The 24110-nt window shown below is 38.7% G+C and overlaps 1 protein-coding gene across 3 annotated transcripts in view; it reads left to right on the forward strand.

Moving 5' to 3' along the window:
• The first annotated feature begins 2746 nt into the window (after positions 1-2746).
• Positions 2747-24110, forward strand: part of TRIP4 (thyroid hormone receptor interactor 4) — a 106692-nt gene continuing 85328 nt past the window's right edge. For 2 of the 3 annotated variants that reach the window (XR_011648440.1, XM_071214238.1), the window contains exons 1-7: positions 2759-2893; positions 9163-9332; positions 10400-10533; positions 13834-14046; positions 15635-15713; positions 17754-17883; positions 21589-21804. Coding sequence is in view for 2 of the 3 variants with exons in the window: in XM_071214238.1 (XP_071070339.1) it covers positions 2793-2893; positions 9163-9332; positions 10400-10533; positions 13834-14046; positions 15635-15713; positions 17754-17883; positions 21589-21804 (1043 nt within the window). In the remaining variant the exon portion in view is untranslated. Of the gene's footprint in view, positions 2894-9162; positions 9333-10399; positions 10534-13833; positions 14047-15634; positions 15714-17753; positions 17884-21588; positions 21805-24110 lie in introns of all 3 variants that reach the window. The other variant, XM_004466649.4, reaches the window with a different exon arrangement.

Below are 24110 nucleotides of genomic sequence, written 5' to 3' on the forward strand. Positions count from 1 at the left end.
TTGTTTTTTTTTTGTCCGCTTCTTTTGTCAGCTGCACGGGAATCTGTGTCTTTTAGTTGCGTCATCTTGCTGGTTAGTTCTCCCTGTGTGCAGCGCTATTCCTGGGCAGGCTGAACTTTCATTTCGCCCTGGGGAGCTCTCCTTACGGGGAGCACTCCTTGCGCGTGGGGCTCCCCTACGCGGGGGACACCCGTGCGTGGCACGGCACTCCTTGCGCATCAGCACTGCGCATGGGCCAGCTGCACACGGGTCAAGGAGGCCCCGGGTTTGAACTGCGGACCTCCCATGTGGTAGACGGACGCCCTAACCACTGGGCCAAGTCGGCTTTCCACATTTGTTCTTTAAGATACATTTTTTCCTTTACAGTTAAAGGATGCCTACACAGGTCTGAATTACTTAGTTTGAATTTACATCCCAGATCCCTGCAAGTACTAGAACTACAGAGACATCTGCTTGTTTTTTTTTCCTAATTCACATGGGAAGTAAATCACTGGAAAGATTTAAATAAGCCTTTGCACACAGAGGCATTCTACATATTATAGCTGAGTTGGTTTGTTTTTGTTTGTATGTTTGTCTTTTTAATATCGATATGATGAAGGATGCATGATAAAGAAAAACATTAGGAAAATATCAGGGCCGCATTGTAAAAATCCATAATGTTTGCTCTGCAGAAGTGCTTCTCTTTCACAGTTAAATAAAACAGGCAGTTGTGTAGTGTAAGTCTAAAAATTGTGAATGCCTAGGGTATTAAAGAAAAGTTATAGTATGTATAAATGAATGCCTAAAATTGTACCAATATATCTTTAAATCATGCTAATGGATGTACTTGTATTGCTTAGACAGAAATGTGTTTTAATAAATAATGATTGTAAATGATATTTTTTTGTTTTATATGTAAATAATATTTTAACTAGAGATTGCAATCTTTAACATATGCCTCATGAAAAAAGAATGCTTATGTTACTTTTTTTTTTACATTTCAATTTTATTTATTCCTTGAAACTGCCCATATTGCAGATTTTTCATGGATGAAATATGGAACTGAGCAGATTCTTTTTTTTTTCCTACAAAATTATGGTATAAACTTGCTCAATGTTCTGTCTTATTGCTAATAAACCTTACAGGTGCACAGTTTGTAAAATAACCCCTTAAGGACTGAATGTGTAGAGCATGCTGCAAGGTACAAGAAATAAGCTAAAAATGAGCATATAAATCTACATCTGGACCAACACAGTTATGTTACTCTTAAGGACCTAGTCATTTCATCACAATATGCATGATATGCGAAGTCTTCTAGTTAATCTTTCAGTTATTGGGACTGAACAGATGTAGAAACAGGTGAACAATTTGGATACATTATAGTTGTATTAAATGTAGCAGATTTTTATTAAGATACCCACTATTAATGAACATCCACAGTGTGCCTTGTTTAAGTAAAAAAGCCAGAAGGGGATGTGGCTTAAGCAATTGAGTTCCCACCTACCACATGGAAGGTCCTGGGTTGGGCTCCCAGTGCCTCCTAAAGAAGACCAGCAGAACAGCCAACTGACCTGGCCAGCAGGCTCAGCGAGCTGACAGGCAAGCACAGCCAACAAGAGACATGAAGAAAACATAATGGAAGACACAACAAAGCAGGGAGCAGATGTGGCTCAAATGATTAGGCACCTCCCTCCCACATTGGAGGTCCTGGGTTCATTTTCCGGTGCCTCCTCAAAAGACCAGCACTCAACAAGCAGACACAGCAAATGCAGAACAAGAAAGGGATGGGAGAAATAAATAAAATAAATCTTTAAAAAGAAAAAAACCTGGAAAACCATACGTTTTCTTTTTTCAAATTAATGACAACAGACAATTTAAAGTCAATGTAAACATACATTTATATGATTTTGATTATTTATGCCAATGAAAACATGTAAAGGTGAAACAGCATTCAATTTAATATAATTACGTGGTCTAAATAGCCTAATGGGGCTGAGAATTTTTAACCTATAAAGGTAAAGCAAAGCCAGGAGGTTAAATTTATTAGTTAAATGAATCAGAAGACATGCTCTCCAGAAATCTGGCCACATTTTTCCTAGCACATAATACTAGCCTAGTAGAGAGTTGCAGAAGACTCCTAAATCTGGTCTTCGTGGGTTGAAATATCTTAAACTTCTTAAAAGCCACGCGAGAAAATTCATGTGGAAGTTCTTCAGAGCCGTATCTAGTAACTGTTTTATGAATCCCTCCCCCCCCCCCCCCCGCCCCCCCAGCTTGCTAGCCTGTCTTGGGCTCTCCTAAAATGACCTGGCTCAACAAATTAAATGAAAGAGATTTTATCAGACTACAGTGGGTAAGACCAACAACAACCAAAGCAAATATTTACACACTTAGTATAGCTTACAAGTGCTGTTTTAAATGTTTCACATTAAAAAAAAAACAGTTTAAAAGCTCTCCTCCCCTCTTCCCCCTCTCCCTTCCCCCTCCCCCCTCCTCGTTTTTCCTAAACTGTAGTTTTTACGGGTATTTGCACTGTCTTAGCAGAATTCGCAGTGGACTGCCTCGAGTCCTATATGTGACGCTGTAGAAGAATCACTCGTAAATCGAGCTCGGAGACAGGTGTAAACTGGAAAAGAACCCGTAAGGAGAACCGGGCACAGGTGTGAAGGACCGGTACCAGCGACTGCAGGACCACGCGGAATGGTGTAGGCTGACGGAACCCGCGCGAGCGAGATCCGAGTTGCATAGGGGACTAGTCCGGTGTAGGACGCGTGGCTCGTTTTTTGTAGCACAGCTGGTTCCGGCTAGGGAAAATGGCGGTGGCTCGGGCGGCGTCCGGCGAGCAGCTGGTACTCTGGTGCTCCCAGCAGTTACGGAAAACTTTCGGCCTGGATGTCAGCGAGGAGATCATGCAGTGAGACCGCTTTGGGACCTAGGCGGGAAGGAGCTATGGGTTGTGCACTGGCAATGAGAACAGGGGATCGGGAAAGACTGAAAAGTTGAGAGAAAAAACATAAAAAAAGGGACTGCTTTCTCTAGGCGTCGAATTTTGGCCCCCGGATTTATAGTTTAGCTTCTGAAATAGATTGTCGGGATCCAACATCTGTCAGTGGCCTCTTTTCCTAGGAAAACGCCAACTTTCTGTCAATTAGTCTTATGAGACCGCCCAGGAGCTAGTTTCCTTACAAATTGTGAATGTTCTAGTTTGCCTTGTCTGGGTTGCGTGAAATAGGACCTGGAATTTAAATGAGAGGCATGATGTAGCGCATGTCGTTTCTGACTCAGGAGTCCCAGGTTCTATTTTCTATTGTTACCAGCTTTGGAACCTTGGGCAACTTTATTTCCTTCTCTGTATCTTAGTTTCCTCATCTATAAAATGAATCATTAGCGGAGCTTATCTTTAATACTTAGTGGTTTTCGCAAAACAAAATGGAGATGGTGAATATGATTTTATTAATATCTGCTTTGAATTGATTTGTTTAACATTTTTTGAGCTATTACATGCCAAGTACAGGGGCAACAAAGACAGATGATCGAGAAAACTTGGTTCTGTTTTGTTGATGAATTTTCGGGGGGCGGAGAGGTTGTGGGAGTACAGAATAAAGGCCCTTTGCTGAGTTTTGTGCAGCGCGGAAGGTTTCCTGGAAGGATGACATTTCGCTTGAGAACCAAAGGATGGGTAGTTGGAGGTGAAAGGTATGCAGGTGGAGGGAAAGACTTCTTAAAAAATGGAACTTGATTAGGAACCTGAAAGTAGTTCTTTGACATAGCAAACTAAATGGCAATTTTGGGACATTTGTAGGAAGTAAAATGAGTTTCTGAGATTGGGTGAAAATAGATTTGAGAAGGAGAGAATTGAGAGCTTATTTTAAAGGATTTTAATAAATAGTGGAATAGCCTACCAAAAAACACAGCCAAGTCATATAGTTTGGCCTTTTTTTAAAAAAAAAGATTTATTTTATTTATTTCTCCCTCCCATCTTGTTGGTTTTCACTTGCTGAGTCTATTCCTCTTGTTTCTTTAGGAGGCACCGGGACAAACCTAGGACCTCCATGTGGGAGGGAGGTGTCTAATCTCGTGAGCCACCTCTGTCCGGGGCTTTGTTATGTCTCTCATTTTGTTTTTCCTCTCCACATCTCTTGTTGAGTATTTTTGCCAAGGCTGCCTGTCACATGGGCTCACCATCTTCTTTAGAAGGTACAGGGATCAAAATGCGCAAACTCCCATGTGGTAGGTGGGAGCCCAGTTGTCTGAGCCACATCTACTTCCCTAGTTTGGCTTTATTATTGTTTGAGGGTATGATTAAATAGGATAAGTAGTTTCATACATTTTTTTTGAAGAGGTAGAACACTACCAAATGAAAATGAGAATTTGTACTATATAAAGCGGAAAAAGTTTTTTATTAATGTATGTAAATTAAAATTTACCACATTTTTAACTAAACTTCACAGTTAAAAATATAAGGACAGGGGAGTGGAGGTAGCTTAGTGGTTGAGTACCTTCTTCCCATTTATGAGGTCCCAGGTTCAATCCCCAGTACTTCCTAAAAAGTAATAATAATAAAAACTAAGGCCAATTTTGATGATTCAACAATTTGAAAATGGCTGTGGATAGGAGATGCAGTTTTCTCAGTCTCAGAATCCAGTTGTATTTTGTCTCCTTTCCCAGTATCAAGAAAATTCTGATTCTCATGTTTTTTTATCCTGTTCATCAAATATTTTAATAAGCAACATTTAGAAGTGCTATAACAGAGAAGCTTATTAATATATTGCTATATTCTTTCAGGATCACAACAGCTCTAAATTTTTGCTTTGGTAATGTGCAAATGGATTTTTTTTCTTTTTGTTTATTTTTTATTATCTTTTTTTTAAGATAATCACCATATGTTTAAGATAAATCACAAAATGTTACATTAAAAAATGTAGGAGGTTCCCATATACTCCTCCCACATCAACAATTTCTTTCATTAGTGTGGTACATTCACTGCATTTGATGATTTTTTTTGAAAGTACCAGGTTTTTTTGAAGTACCAGGTTCAACCCAGGACCTCGGTCGTGGGAAGCCAGAGCTTAACCACTGAGCCACATCAGCTCCCGAGTTGGTTTTTATTCTTTTGTTTGCTTGTTGTTTGTCTTTGCTTTTAAGAGGCACCTGAACGAACTTGGACCTCCCATATGTGAAGAAGGCACTCAACAACTTGAACCCCTCTGCTTCCCCTCATAGATGCTTAAGTGCTCATTTTGAAGGCTCAGATTCTATTCTGTTACTTATCTACATCTTTGAAAGAGGAGTGATAAGAAATTTGTTTTAAAATTGAATTACTAAGTATGGCTAAACACCTGCTTGCATTTTTTTTTCACATTTTTTTTTGTCTTTATTTTTTTAATGTTACATTAAAAAAATATGAGGTCCCCATATACCCCCCACCCCCCTCACCCCACTCCTCCCCCCATAGCAACAACCTCCTCCATCATCATGAAACCTTCATTGCACTTGGTGAATATATCTCTGAGCACCGCTGCACCTCATGGTCAATGGTCCACACCATAGCCCACACTCTCCCACAGTCCACTCAGTGGGCCATGGGAGGACATACAATGTCCAGTAACTGTCCGTGCAGCACCACCCAGGACAACTCCAACCCCCCAAAATACCCCCACATCACATCTCTTCCACACCCTACCCCCAGCAGCCACCAGGCCACTTTCTCCACACTCATGCCACATTTTCTTCGATTACTAATCACAATAGTTCATGAATAGAATATCAGTAAGTCCACTCTATTCCTCCATCCTGTGGACCTTAGAATGGTTGTGTCCACTCCACATCTATATCAAGAGGGAGCTTAGATTGCACATGGATGCTGGATGCAATCCTCCTGCTTTCAGTTGTAGGCACTCTTAGCTCCCTGGTGTGGTGGTTGACCTTCTTCACCTCCATGTTAGCTGAGTGGAGTAAGTCCAATAAACCAGAGTGTAGGAGTTGCAAGTCTGTTGAGGCTCAGGGCCTGGCTATCACATGGTCAGTCCAGAGATTCAGGTCCCCTGGATATACGCTATTAACTTCCTTTCTTCCTTTCTTCCTTTCTTTCCTTTCTTTCCTTTCTTCCCTTCCTTCCCTTCCTTCCCTTCCTTCCCTTCCTTCCCTTCCTTCCCTTCCTTCCCTTCCTTCCCTTCCTTCCCTTCCTTCCCTTCCTTCCCTTCCTTCCCTTCCTTCCTTTCCTTTCTTTCCTTTCTTTCCTTTCTTTCCTTTCTTTTCTTTCTTTTCTTTCTCTTTCTTTTTCCCCTCCCCTCCCCTGGTTGTCTGTTTTCTGTGTCTTTTTGCTGCGTCTTGTTTCTTTGTCCACTTCTGTTGCCGTCAGCGGCATGGGAAGTGTGGGCGGCGCCATTCTTGGGCAGGCTGCACGTGTGGGCGGCGCCATTCCTGGGCAGGCTGCACTTTTTTTCGCGCTGGGCGGCTCTCCTTATGGGTGCACTCCTTGCGCGTGGGGCTCCCCTTCGCGGGGAACACCCCGATGTGGCACGGCACTCCTTGCGCGCATCAGCACTGAGCATGGGCCAGCTCCACACGGGTCAAGGAGGCCTGGGGTTTGAACCATCGGCCTCCCATGTGGTAGACGGCCGCCCTAACCACTGGGCCAAAGTCCGTTTCCCAACATTCTTTCTTAAGATTTATTTTATTTCTCTCCCCTTTCCTCCTGCTCTCCCCGCCCCCCCCCCCCCCATTGTTTGCTGTGTGTTCTCCTGTGTCCGCTTACATTATCCAGCAGCACTGGGACTCTGTGTCTCTTTTTTGTTCTGTCATCTTGCTGCGTCAGCTCTCTGTGTGTGCGGTGCCACTCCTTGGTGGGCTGTGCTTTTTTCATGTGGGGCAGCTCTCCTTGCGGAGCACTCTCCTTGCACGTGGGGCACCCCTACACAGAGGCACCCCTGCATGGTATGGCACTCCTTGCATGTGGCAGCACTGCATGTAGGCCAACTTACCACACAGGTCAGGAGGCCTGGGGATTGAACCCTTTACCCTCCATATGGTAGACAGACGCTCTTATCAGTTGAGCCACGTCCACTTCCCTGCTTGCATTTTTTAATCATAAATATGTTAGACAAGTGTCCAAGTTTAAAAGAAGCATTAAAGCTACCCGTGATATAATAATACTATTTGAAATAGGTGTTCACTATTTTATGTCTATTTTATGTCAAGATGAAAGTATTTCTGTGTAAATTTTCTGGGCCTTGACTGGCATTTAATTGAGAATTGCCCAGGCGTACTATAACGTTGTACTAACTTAAAAAGATTTTTTATGAGCGGCTTCACTAGGCCCAATTAAACAAAAACAAAAAACACAGACCTACTACCTGACTCATCAATGACACATTTATAAGACAATAAGAGCTGTACGCAGAGTTAATGTAACTTTATTATGTAGTCTGCATAAATTCATGTTTTGGTAGACTCCATTTTGATAAGACTGAGTGTATAACAAATTTGGATAAACATTATTTATTTTATTAAAAAGTTAAAATGAAATTTACTCAAATGTTCCAGGAACTCTAAGTACTTTTCTGTTAGTTTGAAAATTCCAGGATTAAATAATCCCTTGAAGGTTATGTATACCACTGTGAGTTTATGGTGATAATAGTAATCTCTTGGTGAGAGCTGCTAAATTTGGGGCTCAAGTTGATTATAAGGTAAAAGTCCTGAAAAACCACTATTTTTTTTTAATCTGTGGTGGGTTAGAATATACTCTTTTTTGTTTGTTTTTGTTTTTGTTTTTTTAATATATATATATTTAGAATATACTCTTAATGAGGTACAAAGGCAGAGGTTTATTCACCTATATACCTTTACTCTGCACATCTACCACTTAAGCAATGTGACATTCTCATGATTTTTTAAATTTAAAGGATAAAGCATTATTATTATTATTTTGCTTTCCATACCAATGTGTCTGAATTACAGTTTCTTCAGGTCTTATAATGCTTTCAGTATAATTTATAAATAATTTTTATCACTACTTCTCTACTGAAAAAACATGTTCACTTTGGGAAATGAAAAAAAAATCAGAAAAGGATAAAGGAGGAAACAAAATGAGTCCTGTGATAACCACTGTTTCTCTGTGCTTTTTTCTATGGATACTATAATGTAATATATTTTCAAAACTTTCATTGTAGGGGGAAAAAAGGAAACAAATGAATAAAAAATGCCTTTATTCCTACCATTCTGTGGTAACCATTTTGTTGTATAACCATGTAGCCTTTTTTTCTGCACATCAGTGTATATGTACATGTATAGAAATTGTGATCATGTATTATACAATCTATCCCATTAACATTATAATGGACACATTTTCCCAAGTCAATAATAATAATAGACAATTTTCACTTTTAGTGGTGACATAATCTTACATTCCATAAAAATCCAAAAAGCCATTCAGTTTATTTTCCTTTACCCCCATTAATGAATGTTTTCCATTAGTTATTCATTTTTTTGCTTATTCAAATGATGTAATTAACTTTTTTTCCCATGTTTTTCTGCATCTTTTACTTTGTTTAGAATCCTAGAAATGGAATTATTGGATCATTTTTAAGGCTTTTGAGATATATTAGCCATGTATTTCTAGGAAAGTTGTACTGATACCTCCCCACACCATTTCACTTTAAGGAAAAGGAACCCTTTATAACATTTCCTTAAGATCTGCTTGCTTATCATATGATGCTAGCTTGGTTTATAATTTTTAAGTATGTTGAATCAGTAATTGGTTAGATAGTAATATAATTCGTATCTTTAGAAAACTAGAGAAATTTTAGATTTTGCAATATAGAGTTAAATAATTCATATTGTTTCCAAGAGAATATAACGACTGCAGGTGTGTAATTATAGAAAATATTTATATGTAAAGGACAGCCCCATGAGCCTATCTTAACAACATTGATTTGATTCTAGAAATAAAGAGAAATAGTAAATAAATATGTGTAAAGGTTACATTGTGTAACTACTTGAGATCAGGGTACTTGTCCTAATCAAGTTTATGTCCTTCACATCTAGCATAGTATTTGGCTCAAAGTAAATACTTTAATGGGTTAATGAATTAATGGGTTGTACTATCTTGATTTCTGTTATGATTATGGAAAAACTTAGTGAAAGCTAGCTTTGTTTCAATAACTTATGTCTTTGCCTCCTGAGGTATATTTTGTCAATTGAGAGTGCTGAAGAGATACGAGAGTATGTTACTGACCTCCTCCAAGGAAATGAAGGCAAAAAAGGTCAATTCATAGAAGAGCTTATAATCAAATGGCAAAAGAATGACCAGGAATTGATTTCTGATCCTTTGCAACAGTGCTTCAGAAAAGATGGTAAGTTAAGTGGATGTGCTTAAGTATAGGTTGAAATATTATTGGTAAATAGGAAGGTTTATGGGCATGACATTTTGTTACCTTATGTATCTTTATAACTAACTTAAGTGGAATCATATGTGTACTCAATCTATAATTGAATATTGTTCTAGTTCATACTCTTTCAACTTAGAAAATACCATAAGAATATCTGTTTCCAAACATAAAATGTGGCTTCAGAATAATTTGGAAATGTGTACTTACATTAAGGGAACACTTTTCAATTATATATGTACCTGGATGAAAGTAAAATGTTGACAATTATAGCATGAATAGCATTTAGAGGTAACTATTTAGTTAAATAGTATAAAAGATGAATACCAAACTAAATAATTTAACTCATTATCATGCCAGATTTTCATTTAATTTCTTAATCCAAGCCAAGAGTATTTGTTTGAATTTTTTATAATTGAGTATAATCTTGAAAATGATGATTTAAATTTAATTCTGGCTTGAGAGGGAAAGATGATTAATTTTAAAATATGCCTGATTTGATATCTTAGCTCAAAATATTGTGTTGCGTTTTTTTTTAAGATTTATTTATTTATTTATTTCTCTCCTCTCCCCCCAACCCCGATTGTCTGTTCTCTGTGTCTATTCGCTGCATCTTGTTTCTTTGTCCGCTTATGTTGTTGTCAGTGGCACGGGAATTTGTGTCTCTCTTTGTTGAGTCATCTTGTTGTGTCAGTTCTCCATGTGGGTGGCGCCATTCTTAGACAGGCTGCACTTCCTTTCGTGCTAGGTGGCTCTCTTTACGGGGCGCACTCCTTGCATGTGGGGCTCCCCTGCATGGCAGGGCACTCCTTGCGCGCATCAGCAGCATGGGCCAGCTGCTCACGGGTCAAGGAGGCCCGGGGTTTGAACCACGGACCTCCCATGTGGTAGACGGACGCCCTAACCACTGGGCCAAGTCCGTTTTCCCATATTAAGTATTGCCTTCTCTTTATTAGCCATTAGAATTTCACCAATGGATCCTGCTATTATCAATCTATGTACATATGTTTGTATACTTTATTTTTTCTTTAAAGAAATTTTAGATGTGCAGAAATCAGTAGACCAACTAAAGCGGAATAGGCGGAAAGGGAGAAACAGACAGGAAGTTCCTGCATTTGCTGAATCTGACACAACCATAGAGGTTAAAACACCTTTTGATTTGGCCAAGGTGAGTGCTTGTAGAATGAAGTTTTTTTAATGGATGTGATTAATATATTTCAGAGAGCAAAGTGTACCAATTGCATGAATTTTGTGGAGAAAAAAATAACAACATACTGCTTTCAATTTTTTTGGCTGTCCGATTAAATAAATAATGTAAAGGTTTCTTTGTTTAGAGAAGAGTATATATGTTTATTGATATACGCATGTGATAGAAATATTTAAGGAAAGGCACAGGGGCTTCAGTTTCAGCATTTGTTGTATTTTTATACTAACAAAGTGCTCAATTCTAACTGTAATTAGGAGTGTTCCTATTTTGAGCTAGCTTCACACCACCATTATGATGATAATAATTCTTCTGGGAAACAAATGTGGCTCAGGCAACAGGGCTCCCACCTACCACATGGGAGGTTGCTTGTTCAGCTCCCAGTGCCTTGTAAAGAAGACAGCAAGCTGGTGCAACAGGCAGGCACAGCAAGCTGAGACCCAAAAGAAAAATATAAAATTAGAGACACAAACAAAGCAGAGAGCTGAGGTGGCTCAAGCAATTAGGCACCACCCTCCCACATCACAGGTTCCAGGTTTGGCTCCTGGTGCCTCCTAAAAGAAACAACGAAGATAAATAGACAAAGCAAGTGCAAAAAGGGGGTGGGGAGAAATAAAAATAAATCTTTAAAAAATAATAATTCAGCTTTTAGAACGTTTTCACATTCTCTCAGCTCTCACAACAGCCCTGTGGTGTGAACAGAAATATTTATAATCATGACAATTTGACAACTTATATTTCCCAAAAAAAGGAATAGTTAAGCTAAGAAGGAAGAGGAATCACCAAAAAGTTTTGAGTGTGATGACCATCCAAAAAATGTAAAGAATCTAGCACTCTTTTACTGCAGAAATGGAAAAGCCAATCATTAAACTTGGCCTAATGGATAGAGCATCCATCTACAACATGGGAGGTCCGCAGTTCAAACCCCGGACCTCCTTGACCTGTGTGGAGCTGGCCCACGTGCAGTGCTGATGCACACAAGGAGTGCCCTGCCACACAGGGGTGCCCCCCTCATAGGGGAGCCCCACGCACAAGGAGTGTGCCCTGTAAGGAGAGCCCCACAGCATGAAAGAAAGTTCAGCCTGCCCAGGAATGGTGCTGCACACAGAGAGAGCTGACGCAGCAAGATGACACAACAAAAAGAGACAGAGATTCCCGTGCCGCTGACAACAACAGAAGTGGACAAAGAAGAACATGCAGCAAATGGACAAACAGAACAGACAACTGGGGGGGAGGGAAAATAAATAAATAAATCTTAAAAAAAAAAATTCATATGGAATGGCAAGGGGCCCTGAATAGCCAAAACCGTATTAAAAAAGACCAAAGCTGGACGACTCAGACTTCCTGACTTCAAAACGTACTACAAAACAACAGAAATCAAAACAGTGTGATACTAGCAAAAGGACAGGCATATAAATATAAATAGAATTGATAGTCCAGAAATGAACCCATATATATTTATGGCCAGTTGATTATTTCTTTACCCCCTACCCCCACCCCACCCCCATTGTTTTGCACTTGCTGTTTTCTGTATCCATTTGCAGTGTGTTTTTCTGTGCCTTCTTGTCTTTAGGCAGCACCAGAAACTGATCCCAGGACCTTCCCAAGTGGGAGAGAAGTGGTCAATCTCTTATGCCACTTCAGCTCCCTGGTCTGCTGCGTCTCTATTGTCTCTCCTCTTTATCTCTTTTTGTTGGGTCATCTTGCTGCTCCAGCTCTCCATACAGGCCAGCACTCCATGTGATCCAGCTGTCCACACTGGCCAGCTTGCTGCATGGGCCAGCTTGCCTTCATTGGGATGCCCCAGGAATCAAACCCTAGACCTCCTGTGTGGTAGGCAGGAGCCCAATCACTTGAGCCACATCTGCCTCCCAGCCAGTTGACTTTTCACAAGGGTGTTGAGTACATTCAATGTGGAAAGAATAGCCTTTTCAACAAATGTTGATTGGAAAACTGGATGTCCACATGTAAAAGAATGAATGTTGAGCATTTAGGTAGTTTCTGATACCAGTGCTGCAGTAAACATTCTTATGCATGTCTTTTGGTGAATATATTTGCATGTTTCTGTTAGGTATTGTATTAGTCAGGGCTCTCGAGGGAAACAATCAACAAGAGATATCTGGCAATAGTAAGAGATTTTATCAGAGTCTCTCATGTGACCATGGAGATACACAAGTCAAGGTTCTGCAGGCAGGCTGCTACCAGGGGCTCTGATGAAAGTCCATTGAAAATCCTTGATGAGTCCTGGGAGACATTGGCTGTCCAAAGACAAGCTGTGAAATTCTCACTCAATGCTGGATTCAGTGCTTCTTTTCAGGCATTCAACTGGTTGGATAAAGTGTCACTCATTGCTGATGGCAATCTCCCTGACTGATGACATTGTAATCAGCTATCTATGATTTACCACTGCAGTAAAGTCTGTGATGACTAGAGTCCATAAACGCCCTTGTATTACAGTTAGCCCAGTGCTTGCTTGACCAAACAACTAGGCACAATTTCCTGGCTGAGTTGACATATTAGCCTAACTATCACAGGTATATATCTAAAAGTTGAATTGAAGGATCACAGGATATGCATTTATTTAGCTTTAGAAGATAACAGTTTACCTTCCCACCAGCAATAAATGAGTGTTCTATTTGCCCTGTATCCTCTCCAACACTCCATATGGTTTTCTGTCTTTTTCAGTTTAGCCCTTCTGGTTGATGCGTATTGGTATCATATTGTGGTTTTAGTTTGCATTATCTTGATGACTAATGAAGTTGAACACCTTTTCATGTGTATATTGATCATTTGGATATCTTCTTTTATGAAGTGCCTGTTAGGTCTTTTGCTCATTATTTTGTTGTTATCTGTATTTTTCTTAATGTTTTCTTACCAAGTCCATTTTTGTTGATTTTTCTTATTGATTGATCGTATTTACAAATCCATGAATATCATCTGTTTTTAGAGGCATTCTTCATGTCATCTCCAATTTAGCTGTACTTAAAGATATCATATGCACAACGGTTATTGTTATATTTATCTTACCAGCCATAATAGATAGGGAGCAAGAGATATATAAAAGGCACGTTAATTAGCTTTTTTTTTTTGAGCATAAATTTCCTCAGATCTTTAATAATAACTACCTTGTGTTTTCCTACTCCATTCTTACATGGTTCCTGGAGAGTATGTAAGGTATTATTGGACAGAGGTGGAGGTTTCCCCTTGTCTGTTTTCAATGTTTTTAATTATTTGATGTCATTTCTGGTGTCTTCGTACAATTAGGCACAAGAGAACAGCAGCTCCATAAAGAAGAAGACGAAGTTTGTCAATTTATATACAAAAGAGGGACAGGACAGGCTTGCAGTCCTGCTCCCTGGACGCCACCCTTGTGATTGCCTGGGCCAGAAGCACAAGCTCATCAATAACTGTCTTATCTGTGGGCGTATTGTTTGTGAACAAGAGGGCTCTGGCCCCTGCTTATTCTGTGGCTCTCTGGTAAATTGTTTTATTTTCTATTTTATTTTATTTTGCTTTTGTGTTACTATATAGAGCCATTCAGATCTCTAGTAATGTCTCTTTTCCTTAGTAAATTTCTTCCTTAAGATGTCCATTGAACTCTTGTAGCAAGGATTTGATTAGTCAGAAATTCAAGGTTGTATCCTAGTACCGAGAGGCCTGTCAGTGGGCATGTTTTGAGAATGTACATTATTGAGAGATCCAAGTCTTGCATCAAATTAACTTCAGTTCAAGAAAGGTTTAGGGCTTAAAATGTCAAAACATGTTTTAGTGAAGGTTTTCAGTTGTGGTTCATATCTCTTGGAGAACAGAGTCCATATGACATGATCTTCAACTCATTATAGTTTCTCTTTCCAGGACACTTCTTGTTATAGTTCTGCTTTGTCTTAGAGAACAACCTCAAGAATGTAGCACTAATGAGCTGTCTAGAAAGTTTATTCTGCCAGTTGACCCTCCTGGCAGAAGCAGTGGCCCTTGGTATTGGTGAAGGCATCTATTTTATATTGTTTTACTTTCCCTTCTTTGATGATCCTTAATTTTTTCCATATACTTAGAGGATACACTGATAGATAATGGATGACCTGCAAGATGTAGTGTCTACCAATAAAAGTGTTCATGAAATGATATTATATTTCCTCCCATATGGGGCTTTTTCTAGAGAAATTCTCTATAGCTGCTGGCAGAAACTCTATGCCATTGAGGCAGTTGCTAGGAAGTATACTGTCTTCCTTCAGTTCAAGAAGCTAGTTAATGTAGAACAGATTAGCTCAGTTTGATTTGTTTTTAAGTAGCCCTTCTCAGCTTCCTTCTTATAATTGCAGTGATTTTTGTATAATATATTAATTTTTTAATAAATAGGTAATATTCAAAGGCAAAGAAACAAAATGTATAGTATAAAAGCCATACTAGTTCTCAATGGTGGAATTTTAATTTCTTTTTCTGGTCCTTCTAATAAGGCAGCTGTTTGTAATTTCTCTTATTAAACTAGGGTTTCAAGATTAGAAACTGGAAGGCTTTTTTAAAAAAAAAGTTTTATATGTTTTTTCAGTATTTTCTCAGTGGTGACAAACCCTTGTCCTTTGAGAATAGGCTAGATTTTTTTAATATACAGCCAAGTTATTCCAGGGATACTTGCAGTGAGATCATTTTTGTACAGTTTATAAAAGAAAGGAAAAATGGAAAGAGACCTAGGGAAAAACTGATTTGGATATGTATTTTTTGGTGTGTTTTTCTGAATTGATGAAAACATATGTAATGTGTAATTTTAGATTAATTTTTTTTTTTGAGGGGATGAGAATTGAACCCAGGACCTTGTAAGTGGGAAGCCAGTGCTCAACCACTGAGCCACATCGGCTCCCCTAAGTTGGTTTTTCCATTTGTTTTCTTTTTTATTTTGTTGTATCTTGTTTATTTTTGTTGTTTCTAGTTTAGGAAGAACCAGAAACCAAACCCAGGACCTCCCATGTGAGAAGCAGGCACTCAACTGCTTGAACCACATCCACTCCAGGTTACTCTTTAGGTACATCAAGCAAACAATATAATTTAACTTTTTCTTATTACCTTACAGGTATGTACTCATGAGGAACAGGATATTTTGCAGCGTGACTCAAACAAGAGCCAGAAACTGCTGAAGAAACTCATGTTAGGTAAGCAGCAGTCTTACTGGATCGCTGTGATGATGGGTACATTTTATTTTGTCTGTGTTTCTTTTTGCTGTTACGCAAAATGTAGTTCATATATCTTTTGTTTCATTTCCTTAACACCTTGGATTAGTATGGTATATTTGTTACAATTTATGAAAGCACATTATTTTTGTAATTATGTTATTAACTATAGTCCATAGTTTAACTTATTCACTGTATTGTGCAGTTCCATGGCTTTTTTAAAATTTTTATTCTAGAACCATTTATACAACCTAACATTGCCACTTTTAATCACATTTAGATACATATTTCAGTGCTGCTAGTTATGTTCACACCATCACCGCCTTTCAGTACCAGAACTTTTCCGTCACCTCAAATAGAAACTATGTTTCAAAACTTAACTTCTTATTCTCTACCTCTACCGCATTCCTTGGTAACCTGTATTCTAGATTCTGACTCTATGAGTTTGCTTATTCTGATTATGTAATATCAATGAGATTATATAATAATATTTATCCTTTTGTTTCTGACATTTCACTCAGTGTGGTATCTTCAAGGTTCGTCCACATTGTTGCGTGTATCAGAACTTCATTCATTTTTACGGCTGAATAGTATTCCATTGTGTGTACATACCGTGCTTTCTTTATCCATTCATTAGTTGACAGACATTTAGTTTGCTTCCATTCTTTCAGGCTTGGAGTTTTAGATGAAGAGAAAGGTCAGCCTTCATTACAGCCAAGTTGTTTCTTTAACACAATTTGGATGTTGGTTTTACGTAACCTGTGACTCTTTCCTGTGATATATATTTATGATATGCTGTTATAAAGGAAGTAGCATGTGGGTGGTAGGAAGACTGTAGAGTTTAGAGTCACACAGATCTGAGTTCAGATTTCACTTCTATTTTCTAATTTCTGGGTGAATTCAGAAAATTATTACCATCTCCAAATTTGCTTATCTGTAAAACCAAGATAGTTAAGAACTTTCTTACCAGGTATATTAGTCAGCCAAAGGGGTGCTGATGCGAAATACCAGAAACTGGTGGTTTTTATAAAGGATATTTATTTGGGGGAGAAGCTTACAGATACCAGGCCATAAAGCATAAATTAATTCCCTCACCAAAGTCTATTTTCATGATTTGGAGCAAGATGGCTGCCAATGGCTGCAAGGGTTTAGGCTTCTAGGGTTCCTCCCTTACAGGGTCTTGCTTCTCTCTGGGTTCAAGGTTCCTTTCTTCCCAGGGTTTGCTTCTTCCTGGGCTCAGCGTTCCTCTCTTCTTGGGGCTGGCTTCTCTTTCCTCTGTGAGCTTACTTTTGAGGCCTCCAGTTTAAGGCTTTAGCATCAAACTCCAACAGCAAAATTCCAACAGCAAAACCCTTGCATCAAAACCTCCAACTCTGTCCTTTGCCATGCCTTTTATCTTGGTGGGTAGGGACTCAATGCACTAATGACGTGGCCCAATCAAATCCCTAATCATAACTCAGTCATGCCCAAAAATAGACCAGATTACAAACATAATCCAATATCTATTTTTGGAATTCATAACCATATCAAACCACTACACTATGTTATTGTTAGAACTAATATAACACATATTAAGTGCATAGTTTCTAATAGGTTCTCATTAATAAGTTCTGCCCCTTTCTTGAAATTTCTTCTTCCTTCTATTATTCAGTTTTTAGTTTTGATATATGAAAGTATATTTAAATGTGATAGCCAGTCCTGTACTCAGTAAATTTTTTTTATTTATAAGATACTTTTGTATTGTATTGTCAAACAGTTTGTTACCATTATTGATCCAAATTTCTAAAGTGGAAAAAAGGACATTAATGTTTATTGAGAATGCATTTATACATCAAACACTGCTTGATGCTTTACAGTAAAGCCTGGTCTGTATACTTGTTTGTTTTCCGTTGAAATGAAGGCTCTGGTCACTAGAGCAGAAGTAGATTTTCTGGTGCTTTATTCTTTGCTTCACAGTGATACAACTAAGTTTGTATTATAAACCATTTTATTTTCTTATTCAATTTCCTTATTGAATTTCAGGGACAGAGAATTCTGGAAAGGTGGACATTTCCACCAAGGATCTCCTTCCTCATCAGGAATCTCGAATTAAGTCTGGACTGGAAAAAGCTGTCAAGCATAAAGACAAACTGTTAGAGTTTGAAAGAACTAGGTATGATGTGGATAGAATAATAAATGCCAATAAATAGGCTAGTTCACAGATTTTGGTCACTAAAATATTATTTTGCAAAATTGATATCTTCTCAGGGTAGAGTATAAAAGAGTTTACAGCAAAAGAAGAAACCTATATCTTGTTTCAAATCAATTTTTTGATAAAATAAGCTCCCATGAAGAGGATCCTGCCCTGCAGCATTTTTTTATTCTTGTCAAATGGTAGTATATTAGTATATCCCCTAGAAAGTTGTCTTGGGTTGACAGAATTCCCTATTTTTTTCACTTGTAGCCATCCATTCATTCAGTCAACAAATATTACTGTGCCATTCATGTCATGTGCCAGGCTTTGTAGAATCTATAAGAAATTGCCTCTGGAAGAGCCTAGGTAATACCATTTAATAAGAAGGCATGATTTACCCTTTTCCTTCCCTTTGACACTGAATTTGTTTTCTGATTCAAATATTAATATATTAAAATGTGCATAAATTGGCTTTTACATCCTATACTGTTTAGCCCACTGACTTCTCTTTAGGAAACAGATTCATAGATTTTAGTGTAATTTTTAATTTCCTTCTCTTTTTTTTTTTTTTTTTGACCAAAAAAATAGGTGTTGAAAGATTGAAAGCCAGTTAGTTGTAAAGAATATTTAGATAGGACATATATACTTATTTCTCAAGTGGCGATGTGAGTATACGTGAGTGTCCTGAGAAAGTTCCTGAATCTCTTACTTATTGTAACTGACCTGGGAGTCTTTTCCTGGCATTATAATCCTTTAGTGAGTAGCACCTGCTAATTCCAAACCATTTGTTATGAATACATGAGATATTATTTACAAAATCATTCCTTAAGTAAGCTTATCACAAGCTGTATAGCATACGTTCATTCTTAATTCTTTAAATACCACATTTCTTCTCAGTAAAATTTACCATTAAAAATAGAAACGAATTGCATTTCTTGATAAGTAAAAACAGAACAGGTTCTCTCTCTACTGATGCTGCTTTTCTGGTGTGTTCATGGGCACCATTTTCATTACCTAGGTTCATATATGGGACCAATTTCTTTCTGAGTTCTCTTAAACTTCCCACTTTAGGGGAATTCTGCTTTAATATTTAAAATCCAAATGAGTCCTGAAAAATAGAGCTCAGTATACAAATCTGATTTCACTTTTTCCCTTATGCCTATGTATATCACTAATTTCGTAAATATATACAAATTCATCCTTAACAGAAGTACTTTGGAGTATTCATTTAACTTCTGTAGACCCTAGGTTCTTTATCTGTAGAATGAGTTGGATCATTAAGGATCCTCTAGTTCTCAATTTGTAGGTCCATGTAATTTTTAGAAATAGGCCTGATTGTCATGTCTTGGAATTTGGTCTAGGGTATTGGTAGAGGAACTGGAGGGTTAACTTAATTAGTTAAGTGCCAGCCACAGGACTGAGATTCAGGATAAAATAACAATTCCTGAAGGAGCAACAAATAGGTAAGGTAAAAATAGGCTGGTCCCCAATTATAAAGGGATTAGGATATTAAATAGGCTGCCAGGACATGCACTCAAGATGCGGCTAAACCAGGCTAGAGGAGCATGTGTAGCTCAGTGGTTGAGCTTCCCATGTACGAGGTCCTGAATTCAATCTCTGGTACCTCCTAAAAAAATATAAAAACAAGATAAAGAACAGTTATTAGAAGGTGAAGACTGGACTAGAAAGAAAGGTAAGACAATGGGTTATGGTGCTATGTCTTTTCCTGCCTGAGTTTGAGATTACTTCTAGGAGCTGGGCTGAGCTTGCAGTGGATACAATATCTATAGATGATGGCAACAGACTTGGCCCAGTGGTTGGGGCGTCTGTCTACCACATGGGAGGTCCACAGTTCAAACCCCGGGCCTCCTTAACCCTTGTGCAGCTGGCCCATGTGCAGTGCTGATGCGCGCAAGGAGTGCTGTGCCATGCAGGAGTGCGCCCCATAGGGAGAACCACCCAGTGCAAAAGAGGGTGCAGCCTGCCCAGGGTTGGTGCCGCACACATGGAGAGCTGACACAAGAAGATGATGCAACAAAAAGAAACACAGATTCCCGTGCCGCTGACAACAACAGAAGCGGACGAAGAAGACACAGCAAAATAGACACAGAGAACAGACAACCAGGGTGGGGGGGAAGGGGAGAGAAATAAATAAATAAATAAATAAATCTTAAAAAAAAAATCTACAGATGCTGAGAAACTAGGCAGGGCTTGAACTGATTTATGAATGTGGCCATCTATATTTTGAGGCAGTAATCTCCAGAACAGTTGAAGAGTGAGCTATCTTGGAACAGTTTCCTAGTAATCACATCCTTTTTATCAGCAGGTCATTTTATTGCCATTATCTTAGTTTGCCTCACAGCTGCCAATGCAAAGTACCAGAAATGGATTGGCTTTTTTTAAAAAAAGATTGATTTATATATTTCTTCCCACCAACTCTTGTTGCTGGCATTCACTGTCTGCTCTCTGTGTCTCTTTGTTGTGTGCTCATCTTCTTTTTGGGAGGCACCGAGAACCAAACCCAGGACCTCCCATGTGGAAGGGAGGCGCCCAATGGCTTGAGCCACCTCCACTCCTGCTTGTTATATCTCTCATTATGTTTCCTCTTTGTGTCTCTTTGTTGCGTCATCTCGTGGCTTCAGCTCACTACACCAGCCTGTCAAGTCAGCTTGCTGTCTTGCTCATTTTCTTTAGGAGGCACCGGAAACCAAACCCAGAACCTCCTGTGTAGTAGGCAGACACCCAACTGCTTGAGCCACATCTGTTTCCCAGGTTGGCTTCTTTTTTCTTTTTAAGTTTGATTTTTTATTTTTTCATTTATCTTTCCCCCACCCCATTGTCTGCTCTCTGTGTCCATTTGCTGTGTGTTCTTCTGTGGGAATCTGTGTCTCTTTTTGATGTGTCATCTTGCTGCGTCAGCAGCATCTTGAGTGCGCGGCACCATTCCTGGGCAGGCTGCACTTTTTTGTGTGCTTGGCTGCTTTACTTACAGGGCGCACTCCTTGCGCATGGGGCTCCCCTACGCGGGGGACATCCCTGTGTGGCACAGCACTCCTTGTGTGCATCAGCACTGCCTGTGGGCCAGCTCATCATGTGGACCTCCCATGTGGTAGACAGATGCCCTATCCGTTGGGCCAAATCCACTTCCCCAAGTTGGCTTTTATAATGGAAATTTTATTTAGGATAAAAGCTTACAGTTTTGAGGCTGTGAAATGCTCAAATCAAGGCACCATCAGACATACCTTCTCACCAAAGTCAGTTACTGGTAATCATGGCATCCTGCCATATGGCAATCATTCACATGGCAGGGCTTGTCTCCTTAGGCTTTAGCTGCTCCTTGATCCCAGCCCCTCAGCAGTCGTTTTCCATGCCTTTGTCCTCTGCTGATTCTGTACTCCAGGACCTTTCTGCCTTTCTGCAGCTGTAGGCAAACCTAGAGTCCTCTTTCTCACCTGGCCGGGTCAAAATGGCAGAGCTCCTTTTTCCTGTGTATCTCTTCCTCTGTGTCTCTGTTTATATGAGGCCCAGCAAGAGGGCTGAGACTCAATCTGTGTCATGCCTCACTGATGTAGTCCAATAAAAAAGGCCCCATACTCACAATGGATTAGATAAAAAATACAATCTTTTCTTGTGGGGATTCATAAAAGAACTTCAAACTTTCACATGTATTTTTCTTTTTCTTAGTGTTCGAAGGACTCAGGTCATTGATGATGAGTCAGATTACTTTGCCAGTGATTCTAACCAATGGTTGTCCAAAATTGAGAGGGAAACTCTGCAGAAGCGAGAGGAAGAGCTGAGAGAACTTCGACATGCCTCTCGCCTCTCTAAGAAGATCACCATTGACTTTGCAGGCAGGAAGATCCTGGAAGAAGAAAATCCACTAGCAGAATATCACAGCAAGTAAGTGGGCAGAATTAGAAAGGGTCTGAAGGGGGGTGGAGAGCAGTTTGATTAAAAAGGATTTTCCCTCTCTAATGTATCTCTTGTTAATACTAAAAGTAATACATTCATTGGAAATATAAAATATGTAAAACAACATGTAAGAATAGCTTAAAAAATTTTTGGAAAGAACAATGAGGAGAACTTGTCATATTAGATAAAAAGTGTTTTGTAAAGCTATAGTAATTAAAACAACAAGGTGTAGTTTGGGCACAGGAATAAATAATGAAACATAGAATCCAGAAAGATAACCTGTGTGTATGCATAGGTATGTGTAGTATGTGTATGTGTGTGTGAATTTAGTAATCAATAAGAGTAACATTTCTAAGCAGTAAAGAAAGATTTAAGTACATGATGTTGGGATAATTGGCTACCAGTATGGGAAAAAAGTTAGGTTATATCTTTATCTCAAACCATACTGATTAAATAGACAAAAGAGTTAAATATAAAAGAGAAATAAAAGGAACAGAAAGTAATATTGAATATAGAAGAATATTTTTGTATTCTTGGTTTGAAAAAAATTCTAAGCAAGATATAAAACCCTGAAATCATAAACACTTAAAATTTTGTAAATAAAATATAAAGATTGTACCAGATAGAGAAAAAGTATTTTAAACATTTTTCTACAGTCAAAAGGGCAATATACTATTTATAAAGACCTCCTACAAGGTTAATTAAGAGAAAAAGACAAAAAATATGAAGATACTTAACTAGTAATCAGGGAAATGCAAATTAAAAAACCCAGCATAGAGGGATTGGGGGAAGATAACAGAGTAGAAAGCTCCAGAAATCAATTCTGCCACCAAAACAACTATTGAACTGGCAGGAACTATCTGAATCAACTATTTTGAGATCCTGGAATCTGGTGGAACATTATGTAACACCCAGGGAAGAGGTTGGTAACTTGGGTAACTATCAGTGAATTTTACCCTCCATGCAGTGACTACCAACTCCCTATCCCCCAACTGCATGGCAGGCAACACTGGGGGACTAGTTCAGGCTCCTGGAGCAGCTTGTGGGTGCCAGTTAGGGCTCTAAGCATCTAGTCCTTCAAAATCTAGAGATGTATGGTCTAATTACTGATCCCTGCTTTTAATCTGCTACTTCAGATAGCTGAGGTCCCTGATTCTAGGATGGCCATTGTTCCAAATGCCCCTTCCTCCCAGGCATAAATGTCAGAGGAGCATTAAAGAGGCAGTACCTTTTCTTAAAATCTTTTTTCTTTTTCCATTCCCTGATGGTAGCAAAAATAGTTTGGAAAAGTCACAAATAAACAGCTCTATCCCTCAATAACAACAACAACAAAACATGTATTACTCCCAGAAGAGTGGGAGAACTAGATTTCCACGATTATAACAATATTCAGAATGTCCAGTTCTCAACAACAAAAACAAAAATTATCAAACACAAAGTTACATGAGAGTATGACCCATTAGAATTTGTCAGAAATCATCCCTGAGGAAGCTAATACATTGGAACTTTAAATAAACTGTCTTAAATATCTTTAATGATCTGAAGGAATATACATACAAAGAATTAAAGGAAATTAGGAAAGTACTGTCTAAATAAAGAGATGAAAATTTTTTAAATGACTAAATAGAAATGTTACAGCTGCAAAGTATAGTACTTGAATGCAAAACTCATTAGATGGATTCAACAAGAGATTTGAACAGGCAGAAGAAAGGATCATGAACTTGAAGATAAGACAATGGCAATTGTCAAATGTGGGGAACAGAGAAAATAATGAAGTGAAATCTATAGAGCCTAAAAGATCTGTGGGACACAATCAAGAATACCAACATATTATTGGAGTCCCAAGAGGACAAAATGGAACAATAAGGGGAAAAAAAGTATTTGAAGAAATAATGGCTGACAGTGTCCCCAGGATGCTCAATAAACTCCAAGCAGTATAGATTCTAAGAAATCTACACCAAGACACATTGTAGTGAAATTGTCAAAATCCAAAGACAAAGAGAAGATTGTGGAAGCAGCAAGAGAGATTTGTCGTATACAGATTTCTTACCAGAAACCATAGAAGCCAGAAGACAGTGGGATGGCATATTAAAGTTGTTAAAGAAAAAAAAAATCTGTCAAACAAAAATTCTGTATCTAGCAAAATTATCTTTTAGAATGAAGGAGAATTTAAGGCATTTACAGATAAACAAAAGAAGATCTGTTCTACAAGAAATGCTAAAGGGAGTCCCTTTCAGGCTGAAATAAAAGGACACTGGAGAGTAACTCAAAGCCATAAGAGAAATAAAGAGTAT

Source organism: Dasypus novemcinctus, chromosome 3, assembly GCF_030445035.2.
Source record: "Dasypus novemcinctus isolate mDasNov1 chromosome 3, mDasNov1.1.hap2, whole genome shotgun sequence".
Classification (NCBI taxonomy): domain Eukaryota; kingdom Metazoa; phylum Chordata; class Mammalia; order Cingulata; family Dasypodidae; genus Dasypus; species Dasypus novemcinctus.